Source organism: Oncorhynchus keta, chromosome 26, assembly GCF_023373465.1.
Source record: "Oncorhynchus keta strain PuntledgeMale-10-30-2019 chromosome 26, Oket_V2, whole genome shotgun sequence".
In the NCBI taxonomy this organism is placed as follows: Eukaryota; Metazoa; Chordata; class Actinopteri; order Salmoniformes; family Salmonidae; genus Oncorhynchus; species Oncorhynchus keta.
Window position 1 is genome coordinate 28,765,690 of NC_068446.1, and position 16,101 is coordinate 28,781,790.

At 40.7% G+C, this 16,101-nt stretch overlaps 2 protein-coding genes across 9 annotated transcripts in view; both read left to right on the forward strand.

Annotated features, from left to right (window-relative positions):
• Positions 1-13,383, forward strand: part of gna11b (guanine nucleotide binding protein (G protein), alpha 11b (Gq class)) — a 75,820-nt gene extending 62,437 nt beyond the window's left edge. For 5 of the 7 annotated variants that reach the window (XM_035757116.2, XM_035757112.2, XM_035757113.2 and 2 more), the window contains 6 exons: positions 8-162; positions 2,444-2,572; positions 3,083-3,211; positions 5,609-5,738; positions 7,546-7,699; positions 8,091-13,383. In XM_035757116.2, the coding sequence (XP_035613009.1) occupies positions 8-162; positions 2,444-2,572; positions 3,083-3,211; positions 5,609-5,738; positions 7,546-7,699; positions 8,091-8,281 (888 nt within the window). In that variant the 3' untranslated portion in view covers positions 8,282-13,383. The remainder of the gene's footprint in view (positions 1-7; positions 163-2,443; positions 2,573-3,082; positions 3,212-5,608; positions 5,739-7,545; positions 7,700-8,090) is intronic. The other 2 variants (XM_052480510.1, XM_035757111.2) reach the window with 2 other exon arrangements.
• A 251-nt stretch (positions 13,384-13,634) lies between these two features.
• Positions 13,635-16,101, forward strand: part of LOC118371592 (TLE family member 5-like) — a 37,584-nt gene continuing 35,117 nt past the window's right edge. Inside the window, exon 1 of one of the 2 annotated variants that reach the window (XM_035757117.2) lies at positions 13,635-14,639. In XM_035757117.2, coding sequence (XP_035613010.1) covers positions 14,613-14,639 — 27 coding nt within the window. In that variant the 5' untranslated portion in view covers positions 13,635-14,612. The remainder of the gene's footprint in view (positions 14,640-16,101) is intronic. The other variant, XM_035757118.2, reaches the window with a different exon arrangement.

A 16,101-nucleotide genomic window follows, 5' to 3' on the forward strand; every position in this document is an offset into this window, starting at 1 on the left:
CCCCCAGTCCAATGCGCTGCTCGTGCGAGAAGTGGACGTGGAGAAGGTGTGTTCCTTCGAACAGCCCTACATCAGTGCAATAAAGATGCTTTGGACTGACCCTGGCATCCAGGAGGCCTACGACCGCAGACGTGAATATCAGCTCTCGGACTCAACCAAATAGTAAGTCTATTTCTGGGATACACACACAATAGCTACAGTGGTTAGAGATTGAGATTTTTAAATTGAAGAGAATGAGTTAATAATAGTGAATATCATCTCTCCCTGATGCTATTAAATAGTGTTTTGTATGAGAAAGCGAGAGATTTAAAGAGACCAAAAGAAAGAGGAAAAAAACAGATGGAAAGAGGAAGAACAGACGGCAACGTTTCTCATCCTGCTCCACCTTAGTTCTATTTGAACTAACCTAACGAGACCTGAATTTCATGTTTGTTATGTAGAATTATAGGTCTGAATTTGTTCAACCCTAAAATGCAGAGTAAGCACTTTGTCACCATGGCTAATGCTTATAGCTTCCCAGGGACAAAACACTTTGTTGTAATATGACTCAGAATCAATGTAGTGATTAGGCTACTCTGTTTTTATGACTGATAAGGTTATCAGGACTGTAAAAATGAACCCAAATGGTCCACATGAACCATTTTAGGATGTTAAGTTACTTGGCCCTAAAGACTTGAGCTATTGTGATTCAGCCCCCCTAACAGGGTTAGTGATAATTGTTACAAACGGATACTGCCTCCCATTAGTTTGTGAGTAGTAACAGGATACAGCTGTAATATATTAATGTACAGTGCTTTCAGAAAGTATTCATACCCCTTGACTTATTTCACATTTTATCAGTCTGAATTCCAAATGGATTAAATTATTTTTTTTCACCACACAATACCCCATAATGACAAAGTGAAAACATGCTTTTAGAAATGTTAGCAAATGTATTGAACATTTAAGTACGGAAATATCTCATTTACATAAGTATTAACACCCCTGAGTCAATACCTGTTAGAATCACCTTTGGTGGCGATGACAGCAATGAGTCTTTCTGGGTAAGCCTCTTAAGAACACCTGGATTGTACAATATTTGCACATCATTTTTGTAATTCTTCTGTCAAGTTGGTTGTTGATGATGGCTAGACAGCCATTTTCAAGTCTTGCCACAGATGTTCATGCCTATTTTAAGTCAGAACTGTAACTAGGCCACTCAAGAACATTCAATGTCTTCTTGGTCAGCAATCAGTGTAGATTTGGCCTTATGTTTTTGGTTTTTGTCCTGCTGAAATGTAAATTCATCTTCCAGTGTCTGGTGGAAAGCAGATTTTGCCTGTGTTTAGCTCCATTCAGTTTGTTTTATCCTGTACCTCCCAAATTACAAGCATACCCATAACATGATGCAGCCACCACTATGCTTGAAAATATGAAGAGTGGTACTCAGTAATGTGTTGTATTGGATTTTCCCCAAACGGAACACTTTGTATTCAGGACAAAAAGTTTATCTTTGCCACATTTTTTGCAGTATTACTTTAGTGCCTTGTTGCAGACATGATGCATGTTTTGGAATATTTGTATTCTGTACAGGCTTCCTTCTTTTCACTCTGTCAATTAGGTTAGTATTGTAGAGTTACTACAATGTTGATCAATCCTCAGTTTTCCCCTATCACAGCGATTAAACTCTGTCTGTTTTAAAGTCACTATTGGCCTCGTGGTGAAATCTCTGAACAACTGATCGCTGAACAACTCTCCGGCATCTGAGTTAGGAAGGACGTCTGTATCCTTGTAGTGACGGGGTCTATTAATACACCATCCAAAGTGTAATTAAAAACTTCACATTTACATTTAAGTCATTTAGCAGACGCTCTTATCCAGAGCGACCATGCTCAAAGCGATATTCAATGTCTTTTTAGTTTTTTTTTACCAATATGTGCCCTTTGTGAGGCATTCGAAAACCTCCCTGGTCTTTGGTTGAATCTGTGTTTGAAATTACTGCTCAACTGAGGGACCATAAAATTATCTGTATGTGTGGGGTACAGAGATGAGGTAGTCATTAAAAAAATAATGTTAAACGCTATTATTGCACACAGAGTTGCTGCAACTTATTATTTTACTTTCTACTGTTGAACTTATTTAGGCTTACCATAAGGGACTGAAGACTTATTGACTTAAGACATTTCAGCTTTTCATTTTTAATTCATTTGTAAAAATTGAACAAGATAATTCCACTTCGACATTATGGGATAGTGTGTGTGTGTGTGTGTGTGTAGGCCAGTGACTACACATCTTAATTAAATCAATTTCCAAATTCAAGGGGTGCAATGTATGTGATTACCTGTATGTATTTCTGTTTCCATGAGAAAGAGAGAGGGTGTTTGTGTGTACCTGGTTTTTGTCTGTGTGCAGGTGATTGTGCAGCGTCAGGCACACGTGTCATGTGTCCCCCTTCATTCCACAGTTACCTTAGAGATTTAGAGCGAATAGCGACCAAGGGGTACGTGCCCACTCAGCAGGATGTGCTGCGGGTTCGAGTGCCCACTACTGGCATCATTGAGTACCCTTTTGACCTGGAGAATGTAATCTTCAGGTACTGGTGTGAAGTGCTGCCTATACCTCCGCCACTATTCTGCCCCCCCCCCCACACTGCTGCTGGCCGCACAGCCCTGGGTCCTGGTAGCGTGCTCTCTGAGACTCCTTCCTATCAGCAGCTCTGAGTTTGTCTGAGGCCAAATCACTGCTAACTATAACCAAAAAAGGAAAACGGGTATTTAGTCCAGATCTTATTGAACTTGCGGACTGCCTCAATTTGAACTCAATATAATATAATGCAAGGTTTAACAGAGTCTCTGAGAGCTGCTATCAGGTACTGTACTCACTTTCTGGGAGATGATTGGGGGGTTTAGTAGGTGGTAGAGGTGGTAGGTGAAGGGTCACCCCCCAGAGCTCTGAGGAATGGGTTCTCCTGTTTGGGACCGACTGGTCCACTTGCTTTGGAGGGGGGTATCTGCTGTCATGCTTCACTCTCTCTCTCTCTCTCTCTCTCTCTCTCTCTCTCTCTCTCTTTGTCGTTCCTGTCTCTCTTTCTCCCGGTCTCTAGCTATCTAAGCGATCTGGATCGTATTGCTGAACCCAACTTTCTACCAACCCAACAAGATGTGCTTAGGGTTCGCATCCCCACCACAGGGATCATTGAATACCCTTTCGACTTGCAAAGCATCATTTTCAGGTAGAAAGACATCCACACTTTTACTCCCTTCCTAGTGTTTTGTATTTCCTCTGAAATACATAATTGTTTCAATATTCATGTTGACTGTGCGTTGTGTGATATCAGAGAACATTGATAATTTTCTCCCTCACAAGATCAACATGAACACTGATTCACCTGCTGCTTAATTTTTATTCCTCATTGTTGTTTGATCTCCAGTTTTTACCTACCCATCATAATTGTCTCAGGCCCATCAAGTCTTAATTGTCACTATTTAATCCTCGAGATGAACACTGAACAACACTTCAGCCCCTTGCTTTGCATGGTACAATACTGGATGGAGTAGAATGAGCTAAATATCAGTTAGTCATCTGAAGATTTAGTCATCATAACAGGGATGTTGAGAAGCCGTCTACTCCAGGACTGTAACCAGTCTGGTGTCATTATGATGTAACCAGGCATGCTGCCTGTTAGTGTCGTCTGGGCCAAGCCAGTCGAGCTGAGGGAGGGGGAGGCCTCCTGGAAGTGGCCAGGCGGAAGAGACTGATCACTGGGCACCAAGGTGTAGAACAGCCCTCCCCCTCCAAGAGGATAATCATGAGGAGATGAAACCAGCGAACAAGAGCGATTACAAAAGAGTGCAAATCGATAGGAAGCCAGCATGTCAGCCCCTCCTACGCGCAGCAGCGCTAGAAATAACTCCCAGGCTCACAATGAGGTTGGACTCGAGGATCCTTCCATCGCTTCACTCTACTGCTACTGGATGGATAGGCTGTGAATCACTATAAGAACACGTAGCCTATATAATAATATATTACAGAGATATTCCTCAGGATTTAAGCAAATCCAGACGATCCGCATTTAAATCTCAATGAGAATATTTGGCTAGTCAGATGGGGAGAGACTTGTGATGCAAGGAGCCCCCCTCTTCACCCCAACTCAATGTGTGTTAGTGATGGGGTCTGGTGCAGCCCAGCCCGGGTTGTACTCACAGCAGCTGCACAAGGCAGGCTTTCATGAGGACAAAGTACACATGTATGTCTGCTGCGTTCGGCCGTGGTGCTTCCCTCTCTTAATTGCCTTTTTGAAGTGGTTGAGAATGTCATGATTTCTCTGGGCTCATCCTCCATAGGAGAGCCTATCCTTCTAAGTAGGTCACCCATCACTGCTACAGGAAAGGAGGCCGGCTGATGCGAAGGAGCTTTTATTTTAGGCAGGAGTCCTAGAGGACCCCATTTATCAACGCCCCCCCGCTTCTCACTTTGCGGACGAGCCAGCCAGGGATGGACAGCGGTAGCTGCTGCTCACTAGGCTACGAAAGAAACCCTGATCCTCCTTTGATAAGATGGATATAGACTAATAGATCTCTCCCATCAACTAGGAGGATTTCTGAGTTGCATGATGGCTAATCTGATCCATCATCTATAAATGCAAAATTCTATGAAATCCATGAAAATAATGTTTGGAAAACAACTGTAGCGGTATTCCCAAATCCTTGCCTCCACTCTGCACCCCTGTACATCTGTGATGGAGGTGCCCTCTGCTCTCCCATTCTCCCCCCCCTCCCTGTATTCTTTCTTTCCCCCTCTGTATCCTCCCCTTCTCCCGTCTAACCCCCCTTTCCTCTCTCCTTTTTGCACTGGCCTACCTCCCCACACTGCTGCTGGGCTTGTGCTCTGAATCTGAAGTCACTGGCTGACTTAGATGCTGCTTCCAAGCGGGATAATGCCGTCCCGATCTGACCTCTCTGGCACACCTGCATCCACTTAGCTGGGAATGGGCTGGGATGTGGCTCTGCACAGTGCACACCTTTTCTCTTTTCTTTTTGGTTCAACTTGGGTCGTTTAACCTGTCCTTGCACTTTCTTTGATTTACTGTACTGTATGTTGTATTAGTGCATATAATAAGTTATCCAACTTAATTGTTATCAATTTAAGTTATTGATAGCATAATGCATGTCGCATGTACAGTATGTTTACTGTACATGCGTTTAATTTGTTTAATTCTCATACGTTAACATATAACTGCCTAACTGAAAATCCTGACCATAAAGGAACATAATTTCCACATAATCATGTTTTCCAAATAGTTGTATATGATGGTAAACACAATCAAGTGGGTTTGAGTGCTTCTTTGCACTGATGTATTTTAAAAGCAGATCAGAAGGGTATACATCTTATTGCATTATAAGTGCTGTTCCCAATGTAACAATCATTTTAATTCCTTGATATCCATTATATTTTTGCTTTGTTTGACAGTTAACTGTATTCATTGCTAGTTTCACCAAATGATTTAGTTGGATACCCTAGTTATTACCACAATAAAAAATGGTAAACTTGCCATTAATGTCTGAATTTAGCCTAATTTTGAAAACTTCTCTCCTATATTCATCTCTCCATCTGGGTCCTGTCCAATCAGGATGGTGGATGTAGGGGGTCAGAGGTCAGAGAGGAGGAAGTGGATCCACTGCTTTGAGAATGTCACGTCCATCATGTTCCTGGTTGCCCTCAGCGAGTACGACCAGGTTCTGGTGGAGTCTGATAACGAGGTGAGATTGAACACACACACACACGGCACACTGTCATTAGTCTCTTATTTACAGTCATGCGGTAGATAGTAGCTTCTTCTATCCTGCTTGTTTGTGTATGAGTCTGTATTTTGTTTTGTTTTCCATTTTGCTGGTGTCCCTTTGACTGCAGCTCCAGATGAAATGAGGATAATATGATCAGGCTGTTTAGTCATCGGAGAGAGCTGGTTTAGAACAACAAACTGTCTGATGGGTCATATGACAGAGAGTGTTTCATACAGCACTGCACCACGTTGCCAGGCGGAGCAGAGCAGAGGATTTTGGAGGGTAGAGACATCCACATCCTCCTGCACTGCTCTCGCTACTGGATCTACCTGATCTGACAGTAAACATCATGTCACAGGAGCAGCAGAGCAGGGCCCTCCTTACACACAGACAGGATGGGTGCCTCTGCATGGATAATGGGATTATATAATGCCAAAGATCTGCTCTCACATAGACATAACGCAGACCACAGTAAACTCACAAGAGCAAAGTTAATCCTAACATGCGCATTACTCCACCCATTATATTTTTCAACTACATATTTATTGATTCCTCCCCCCAAAATTTGGTGATCTTATTTGGAGGATGGGAGTAATACATCTCATCACTACCCCACCTTTATTTCCTATAAATGCCATGGGAGTCTTTGTAAATTGGTCTCTAGGGTACAATGATATTTTGAAAGCCGTATGATTGTTTCACTAGACAATTTGATTGTTTTTATCAAGTGCAGTCAGGAATTTAAAATTACACTGAATTTAGTTGTATGCAGTGGCAATTGGCCATGTGTTTTCTAACCAGATTATTATTCCTTCTTTTTTTGTTAGGCTAGATTCACTATTTTGTTAGAACTGTTATTAAATCAAGCAGTATCTTGGATTAATATGAGCTCATGAATGACCAAAGTTTTTATTATTTAACTAGGCAAGTCAGTTAGCAACACATTCTTATTTACAATGGCGGCCTACCGGGGAACAGATTTTTACCTTGTCAGCTCGGGAATTCAATCTAGCAACCTTTCGGTTACTGGCTCAACGCTCTAACCACTAGTCTACCTGCCACCAAATAGATGGGTTTGCTCTAGTAGAGAAGGGGTTGTTTCTTCATAGGATAAGTAACATTTACTGTAAAGTTTTTTGGCCCAATAGATGAATTGAAAGCAATAAATTGGTTGATTTTTAGATTATTGAACAGAACAAAATGTTAACACTTAGCATATTTTGAAATGTTTTTGCATGATATAGAATAATGAAAACCTGTTACCTTATTTTGTGCCTGCCATTTGGCTGTAGGCTACTCTGCTAGCAGCTTGCTAAAAACCGCAAGCAAGCTAGCATTTTAGCTTCTCACATCTCCATGTGAAATAATCAGATTTATAATGAAATAATATACCCTGACAAATATTCTTATACTTGCCAGTGCAACCTACAAATTTTTTCCAGTTTTGATATACTGTTGAATGTATTCGCTCCCATGTCAGCAAAAATAGAACATTTATCATGTTTGCTCACAGAGAAAAAGCACATTGCAAGCAGCTGTTTTTACCGTTTCAAAACAGCCTGAAATCACATAGATATTACTTCTAAACAAAATACCTTTTGGGTGGACTTGAAGGCCTCAAAGTTCTTTGGTTTATTGTTTGAACAGTAGCTGTGATTATATTTAGTTATCTATGCAAAATAGACTACTTTGTGCATAGCCTATATAGATCAAATAAAGGAACCAAGCGAGTTCTGACCTTCCTTTCTGTCCCTATCGCTCTACCTCTCTCTTTCTCTGTCAGAATCGGATGGAGGAGAGCAAGGCTCTGTTCCGGACCATCATCACATATCCCTGGTTCCAGAACTCCTCCGTCATCCTGTTCCTCAACAAGAAGGACCTCTTGGAGGAGAAGATCACTTACTCCCACCTGGTCGACTACTTCCCAGAGTTTGATGGTAAACGACTCTTTACCTTTATCCTAGAACCTCTCTGCACTGGCTAATGTGGCAATGTCCAGTACCATGGCAGCTACTGAGGCAAATTATCAAATATAATGCATATGATTTATTTATTTATTATTGGAACATTATTCATTTCAAATTCTACAGGTGTCATGAACAGACCTGAATGTATTTTTGTTAGTATTTAGTGACACCGTGTGGCTAGACAATGAACTAAAATGTAATACAAATTCACACCATTCAGGATTTAAATCGCTTACCTTTTGAGATCATGTAACGTGTCGTCCTTTCAATTTAAAATGTTGTGTGTTCGTTGGTAGCACAGGTACACAGTGATGTGTCCTGTTGCCTGTAGCTTTGGGATAATGTGTGTGTGTACCCCTAGGGCCCCAGAGAGACGCTCAGGCAGGCCGGGAGTTTATCCTGAAGATGTTTGTGGACCTGAACCCTGACAGCGACAAGATCATCTACTCCCACTTCACCTGCGCCACGGACACAGAGAACATCCGCTTTGTGTTCGCTGCTGTCAAAGACACCATCCTGCAACTCAACCTGAAGGAGTACAACCTGGTGTGAGAGAGAAATTGAGAGAGACCTCGCACACAGCACAGAGTACACATCTACACACACACCTGCACGAGCACACACACGCAGACACATTCACCAACATGCATTTACACACACACACACACACACACACACACACTTGATCACACATGCGTAATATATTCCAGGTTCTATTCACCCCTGGTCCCAACATCCTCCTGCTCCTCGTCTATGGTTTAATTGGATGTGTTTTTCCAGCTCCAGTCATTCCCCCCACTCCTCTCTTCCCTGCCCACTGCAGCCTGCATCCCTCCACTGACTTGACTTGGTGGTTGACAGCTCTTATTTGTCACCTGGTGTGGCTTGCGTCTCTGGGTCACCCCTGTTAAAGGAGGGTGGCTTGGGGGTGGGTAGGTAGGTTGGTAGGTAGAAGTCTGTTTGATTTGGTGGCTTGTGTGCTGGTGTGATTTAAAGGAAGAAGAGCTGAGGTGTAGGAAAGCAGGAAAAAGCCAGTGTCCCCCCTTCACAGTCAGGAGGGTCTGTCTGCGGGATGCTGGGGGGGGCTGGGCACCCACCAGTCTGCAGAGGGTTGTGGGTAACTGCATAGAATCGTTGGTGCGGGTGGTGCTGAGGTGTGGGGGGGAAGCTCAACTCTACGTGGTCTTTGAGGTGTGTGTTTTTTCCAAACCTCACGCTAGGCTAGAAGTCACCTTGCACTGTTGAATGTAAAAAGTGTGTGTTACAATCAAGTGGATGCTCACACATAGACAGAGCAAGGGTGGGAGAGATTGTAAATTGATCTGTGTATATTAAGAATTATTTTAGGTGAGTTTATTGACTATTACTATTGCTACTACCGCTTTCCCAATGATGTTAATTAAAGATGAACAAGACCACAGCGTTTCTCATTTCCAAGAGGAAAGTCACAATTATCCAATAGAGGATGTAACCTACATGATTGGAAACTGTTAGTTTCCTTCTCAATCCACTGCTCCCCTGTCCCTCAGACAAAACAATTTACATTTTTCACAGAACCCCTTGTTGAATTGGCAGCATCTTGTAACATTCTAAAACGACAATATGAATAAACTGCAGCTCTATTTAGATTGAATTTGTCATGATTTGTACTCCTTAAAATGCTGTACCATTTGCCAAATGTTTTGTTTACTGTAGATACAATCAAGTTGCCAGTATCAGTTACATCCCCCAAAACTTTTCAGATACGATGAACAAAATCAACTCGTTGGGGAATGGGGTGATGGAGATGACTGAAACCAAATGTGTATATTTACATGTGTGTCTTCTCTCATAGTTGCATTGAAAAGTTTGGTACATTAATTTAGGCAATACTCATTTATACTTGCCGTACTATACCGTTTCTTATGGACAATTGCCTAATTAATTACAATTGTTTGATGGTGTGTTTCTGTGAATTTTTGTTACATTTTGGTTATCTTCCAATGAAGGTAAACAACTTGCTGTACTTGTGCAGATGACATAAAGGAGTAGTAAGGAGCAATAGTTTGTAATAAAGAAATCTTTAGTGCTGCCAGCTAACTTAAGTCACAAGTTGGTCCTCTACACAGTGTCAGTACAGCTTCTCTTTGTTAAAGGTATTGGATATTTTTTCCCTATTTGGCCAATATTTTGAGAAATGGTAGTGATAAATAAGTCTTTTTTTTTTTTTTTTTTTGTCTAATTTATGGACCAGAGCTCTAGATGTTGTTCATCTGACTCTTCCTCCCTGCTTCCATCTAGAAGTGTCTCCATCAGATGGGAGACTGGGAGAGACGGGGTCCATAGTACTGTTAAAAAAATACGATTTTAACGGCATGTGATCTACCTTTCTTTAGAGACATCATACTTTGTAGTTGCAGTTATGTTCTGCTTCAATTTTGAAATTATTTAGAATGGGAAGATTCTTTTCCATTTTGGGTTGGTGCATTATGCAAATAGAAAAAAAGAGACTCATCAGTGGTTGAATTTAACTGGTCTGTGCTTGCATTTTTGTAATTTAAGATTTTAATTTGGTATTGGTTTTTAATCCCATATCTTGTCTTTTGCTTGATAGTTAAGATTCCATAGCTAACAATATGTCGATAGATTGCTATTTTGTCTTTAACGTAATTCAGGTGAGTTTTCATAACTTTTCATTATAAGGGCTACTACTAGCAAAGTTGACAGAGAATTAAAGGACTCTATGGATGATATAGAGCAATAGGTGCAATTAAAGTGAGTGTTAAGAATCAGGGAGCCAGTGTTGGGGTGTGTTGATGCCAAGGGGAAGGCCATTGCCACAGGTTGAGTGCAAACTGTCCAGGGATGCCAGTTGGTGATCATTGGAGGATGAATTCTGCTGGCTATTTGCCTGTAAACTTTGACCAGCCCGTTTGGGCCTGAGCAGAGCCTAGTAAAACCACGAGGGGATCTCATAGCTGCCTGCCTCAGCCAATCTTTAGTGTGCTCTTCCGTTCCCACCTACCATTCATGTCTTCAGCTTGGCTTTAGTCCATTGTTGTGGATGGTTTGTGTTTTATGTGCCCTACTAGTCATGTTTCTATGCTTGACATTTATATACTAAGAAAGACCATGACTGGAAGACATGTGATTGCCACAGTGCTATTTGCACTCCAGAGAGCGTTGGGTGAGAGCGGTTAGGTGAAACTTAACACTTTAGAGCGTTATCATGATGACAGACTTGTTTTTCATATCTTGTATTTTTGGTGGCAAAAATAATGGCCAAATTGAGTGCAGGGTGCCCAAATATTTTTCGCATTCTACTGTACATGGCAAGCACTTACCCTGCAAAGTGAAGTTTGTGCTCTGTTTAAGATCTTGCTGTGTGTTTACAATTACATTGAATTGCAACCTAAGAATGTTTTGCCCATAATGTTGGCTTGGGTATACTTTTCAGTCCCCCTTAACTAATGTCCACTGTATACTAGCCTGGCTGAAAGGTCCAACGTTTACCTTTCCTCTACATTCTCTACCCCAGTTGTTAAATGGTTTGTGCAATTCATGGAAATATCTGTAAATGTTGCTTTCACTGAAGGTGGAAAAGTATGACCTTTTTTGGACTTAATTAAGTGCCACAGTGTTTTAAAAATGTTGAAACATGTTGGACATTTTGTAATACCTTGTCATTTGGCCAACCCACGGTGGATGCGGCCTTGTCGTGAAGGCAGCTTGTGAGTTGTCAGGGATGTTTGGTGTTGCACAACTTGTATTTGAAGGCCTTTCTTTGTTAATGGTCCCACACCTAATACTTTTTATATACCACATTATTTGTGAACTGTACATGAAAAGCAGAAATATGAATGCTTCCTGTACAACTGCAGATGAGGCGTTCAACTAAATTTGAACAGACGTTTTGTCGTGATTGCATATGTCTGAACGGATGTTTTTGGTTTAACTTGTTGAGCTTGTAGGCAAGTTTTGATTTCTCTCAGGAGTACGAAAGTCTCTTGTCAGGGCAGGCTGGATTGAGATGTTGCCAGTGGTAATTCAGATCACCACCAACAAGGCAGCTTGTTTTTGAATTGTTTTAGTGGTTACTGCTTCTCTGCTGCTCTGTTACCTCAAGAAGCACACTCCATCCCCTTTGACCTGTGGTTTACTTTCTTAGGTAGAGTAGGGTTTAGTTCTACACGTGACACTCATGCTGGGCTCTCTTCATGCTTGTAACCCCCAGTGGTTTTGCATTAATTTAGTTACATTGTACACCTTTTGCTCTCTACTGTAGGTATCTGTATCAGCTTGTGATCCAGTGGTTTTGAAGTGTATGATGAGCTATGTGGTTACTTCACTCTAAAAAACACTTTACAAATGTCTGGCGCAGGCCTCCCTCCCTGCTGTTGGCAGATATGAGAATGCTACCATGGGTTTTCTGAGCATACAGTCAGTGTCAGTTTAAACCAAATACATTGGTTTTCTCCACATGTGGACTATGGACAGTGTGTATGTAGCTATGTGTTATGTGCACCCTCTACAGCACACTAATTGAACATCACAATAACTAGTAAGAGAACACGGAAGAAGTACTGTCGTCACTAAAACCAGCACAGTGGGGATCGAGGAAGGGATACACTACTAGAGGCAAGTCCATGCCATAGACTGACTAGCACTACAGTATATACAAACAGTTGCCACCATTTTTCTATACAGTTCATTTTGAAATAAGCCTGTTAAACTTTATTTATTGTAATGCTTTGCCAAGTGAAGGTACCGAAAGAGTAAAATACTGTAGCAGTTGGATTCATCGGTGAATTAATTAATATGGTGTTTTTTAGAATATCAGCTGTCTCCTCTTACTTGATCTTTAATCCTTTCTTTCTCACGGGTCAATGCACTGAACCTGCGCTGCAGCAATGGGACTTCCTGCATTCATGCAACTTACATGTTCATTCAAGCACGTTTTGTTGGTACTATGAGATGTGTATACACTTTTGATGGTTAATGCTTTTTCTTGAGATCCATACTGATGTGATGGATGCACAGAAATGCTAAAAGCTCTTATTGCATCTTTTTGTTTCTTTTGTAAGGCTGATGCATTACCTGAACTCTTGTATTTAGGAGCACTTAATATGATAGATTTTTAAATAAGAGGTTAAATAAACTTTGTGTAGTGGTGTATAAATTGAAAGTAATGTATTTTTTTTCTTAAGTATACCAAATGTAAATTATGTACAATAATGAATGTGCCAATCCCCTTTCTTTGTAGAGCCAGACTCTTAACAAGTGCCAATGTTGTGAAAAATCATAAGGACCTATGTATTTCATGGTCCACTTTTTAAAACAAATAAACACTAAGTATGTGATTAAGATGAATAAATAAATGAAAATGAATGAAAAAGGTGAATTTTATTCTGTATTTAATGATAAACTGCTGTTTTGAAAGAAATCACATTTTAATTGCACGTGGGGGGAGGGGGATAAACTGTATTAATGCGACGCCCTCCAGAAAAGGGACCTAATGGGTATTGATTTACAGTATTTTAGCCATATTTCTCTTTTGTATGTTTCATTTCAACCACTGTTGCCTGAACCTCATTCAAACATGAAAATGATTTTCATAGCCTTCTCCTTTAAAGAAAAAGTATCTGTTTTAAATTGGAATAAAATGTGTTCCTATACTCTGCTGTGTTCTGTCTGTATATTATGAACTCATTTCTGAACAATTAGCTTTTGAAATACAGCCTATGCTGCACCTTTTAATATGAGGCTTTATGATTGAAACAAGAAATCATCCAGAGGACAAACTTGATACATTTTGTGGTTGACATTTGTTGTTGATACCACAGTGGGAAACGATAGAAAACAGAAATTAAATGCAGCTAGTGTACTCATTCAAGGTGGAATTTGTTCCCTTCCACGAGGGGCGCTAATTCTTTAGCCATTACATTTCTGGGATGACGTTTTGGGCATGTTGAGAACTGCAACGTAGAACGTTTCAGATAGAAATACATTTTCTTTTAACACCCACTGCGTTCTATTCCAATTGGCATAGAATATGATTTGTTCTGTACGGTGGATATCTTTGTGGGGCGTTTTGTAACGTCGCAACTTGCCTCAGGAATGGAATGTGGACTCCAGCCTCCGCCACAAATTCGGATTTAGGCCAGGGACAGATGCTGAGCAAGTGTATACTTTAAAGTTTACTGTAAGATTTGTTAATGTTAGTTTTTTTGCGCCAACTGTTTGTTTACCAGCACCAGTTGTTAATAAACGGGATGAATTCAATTTAAGAGGTCCATTTTGTTATTTTTGCGAATTCGAGCAGTTTTCCCTCTGAAGCGTTGTGTGTTAGCGGACATATAGCTTTAGCTGGCTTTGTTGCGTTGGCGAAAACACACGGCGAAAGAAGACCGAACAAAAGAAACCAGGAAAATACCTAGCGTTATCCATAACATTTCTGGTTATATGCATATTATATTTAGCTAGCTAGTGTACTAGTTACGTTACCTATAGACTGAAAACTAACGTTAGCAACAGCGATTAATCATTTTGAGCGACAGCCTTTGAAGAATTAAGAAAGGACCATTCAAATGGTTGAGGTTTGTATTTCATCACCAACGAAAACGAGATTCCAGCTGGTAGCTACTAGGCTACTTTTGTCGAGTGATATACACCTGGACAAACAAGAGATATTGATTAGCTAGCTGACGCCAGCTGCATCACCAATTTTGGGGACAATAACTAGCGTTCGCTAGTGAGCTGGTCAACTCGTGTGATTATTGGCTAGATTCGAGTTTGCAAATACGGACAAAGAGGGGAACAACAAGCCAATATTTTTTGGGGGCTACATTTTGAACACTCATCATTCATCGTATTTGGGAAGGAAAACAATAAACAAGGAATTGACATGATGTTTCCACAATCCAGACATTCAGTAAGTGGATTTAATGTAATATTCGGAGAATCACTAGATTATTTTCTGTATTGAACTTGTTTGTCTGCGTGTGCCAGTTAGATTGTATCTAGTTATACAATGAGCAGACATCGTTACTTTGTATTGCATCAGGTTTTTATGTTTTCAGCATGTCACTTCCATCAAAAAAAATGATCGTCAGATTTAGTTTAAAATCTGAATTAAGCAGACCCCCTGGGGCAATTTGATTACTAAACCAGACATAAATTAGGGCCTATTTATGCCTAACCACCCGTATTATGCTTAGCTACTTGTTGTGCCCATACATTTGTATGCCGTTTGTTGACTGCGATTTCACTGGTTATTAATTAAAGTGGAAAAGAATCATGCTCATTTCCAAGTATTTGCATCAAATTGTCGGTGACACAATTACAATATTTGTTCTGTTCAATACAGAATCGCATGATTTGCATTGCAAATTAATTTGGATTGCAAGGCAGATGGGAAATGTAGAACGGATGGCTATTTTACTGTAGCTACAAGTATACAAGCGCGACAACGTAATGCATACAGTGTAGTGATTACTCGTACAGGGAGCCCCATATGATGACATTGAAGAAGTTGGGGGACTTTGCAGACATGATACAGGAACTGGGGGTAGATTTGGTTCATGTCCAATGTTGAAACATTTAAGATAATTAACTTTCGAAATCAGAACTGCCCGTCTATGATTTGTTGTCAATTTAATTTATAGTTTCTTTGACAGCGATAAGTACGGATGTCTACATGATCCTCTTGACAATACAATACTTAAGTGAAGTATCTACCTGAGTATCCAGAATATACTGAGGGGTAGAGCTGGTACTGGCTTGCGATTCATGGCCTGCAACCCATGTAGTAGGTCTGTGTTGTGCCTTAATAACCAAGTTTCCATCCAGTTGTTACGCAAGTATAGTAATGGCGTATTAATAAATAACATAACACGACAGGTGTTATGGAAACATGAAGTGTCGGTACAATTTCGTTCGACATTGTATCTTTTTGTGTCTGTAAAATTAATTGCATGAAAATTGGTGCCGTAAACCATCACTCGGAGTCACGGGATGATAGGCCAAGTTGTACAACCACAATGTGGGAAAGCATTAAGGGCCTGATTCAGACTTAGGAAATGGACGCTTTTTATACGCACGCCTTTCCTACGCACTTCTCGGTAGTTCTTTTTCAGGCTTACGCGTCGAACACACCGACAGTGTCATTGCATTTTGGTACACCAGAATTACGTTAATTTCCAATGAAACGCTGCGTTTGCCTTGCAGCGTGGCAGACGCAGCTGCAGTGCGTTTACTCTCGTCTATACGTTGGATTTATGGAACCTATGCGTCAAACTGTATGCATAGGTGGCTTGACAGAAATGGTAGCAGAAGTTGAATGCTGAACCTTTGTTGCATACATGTGCAGATGATGCTGCATTCTATTTTGAGCA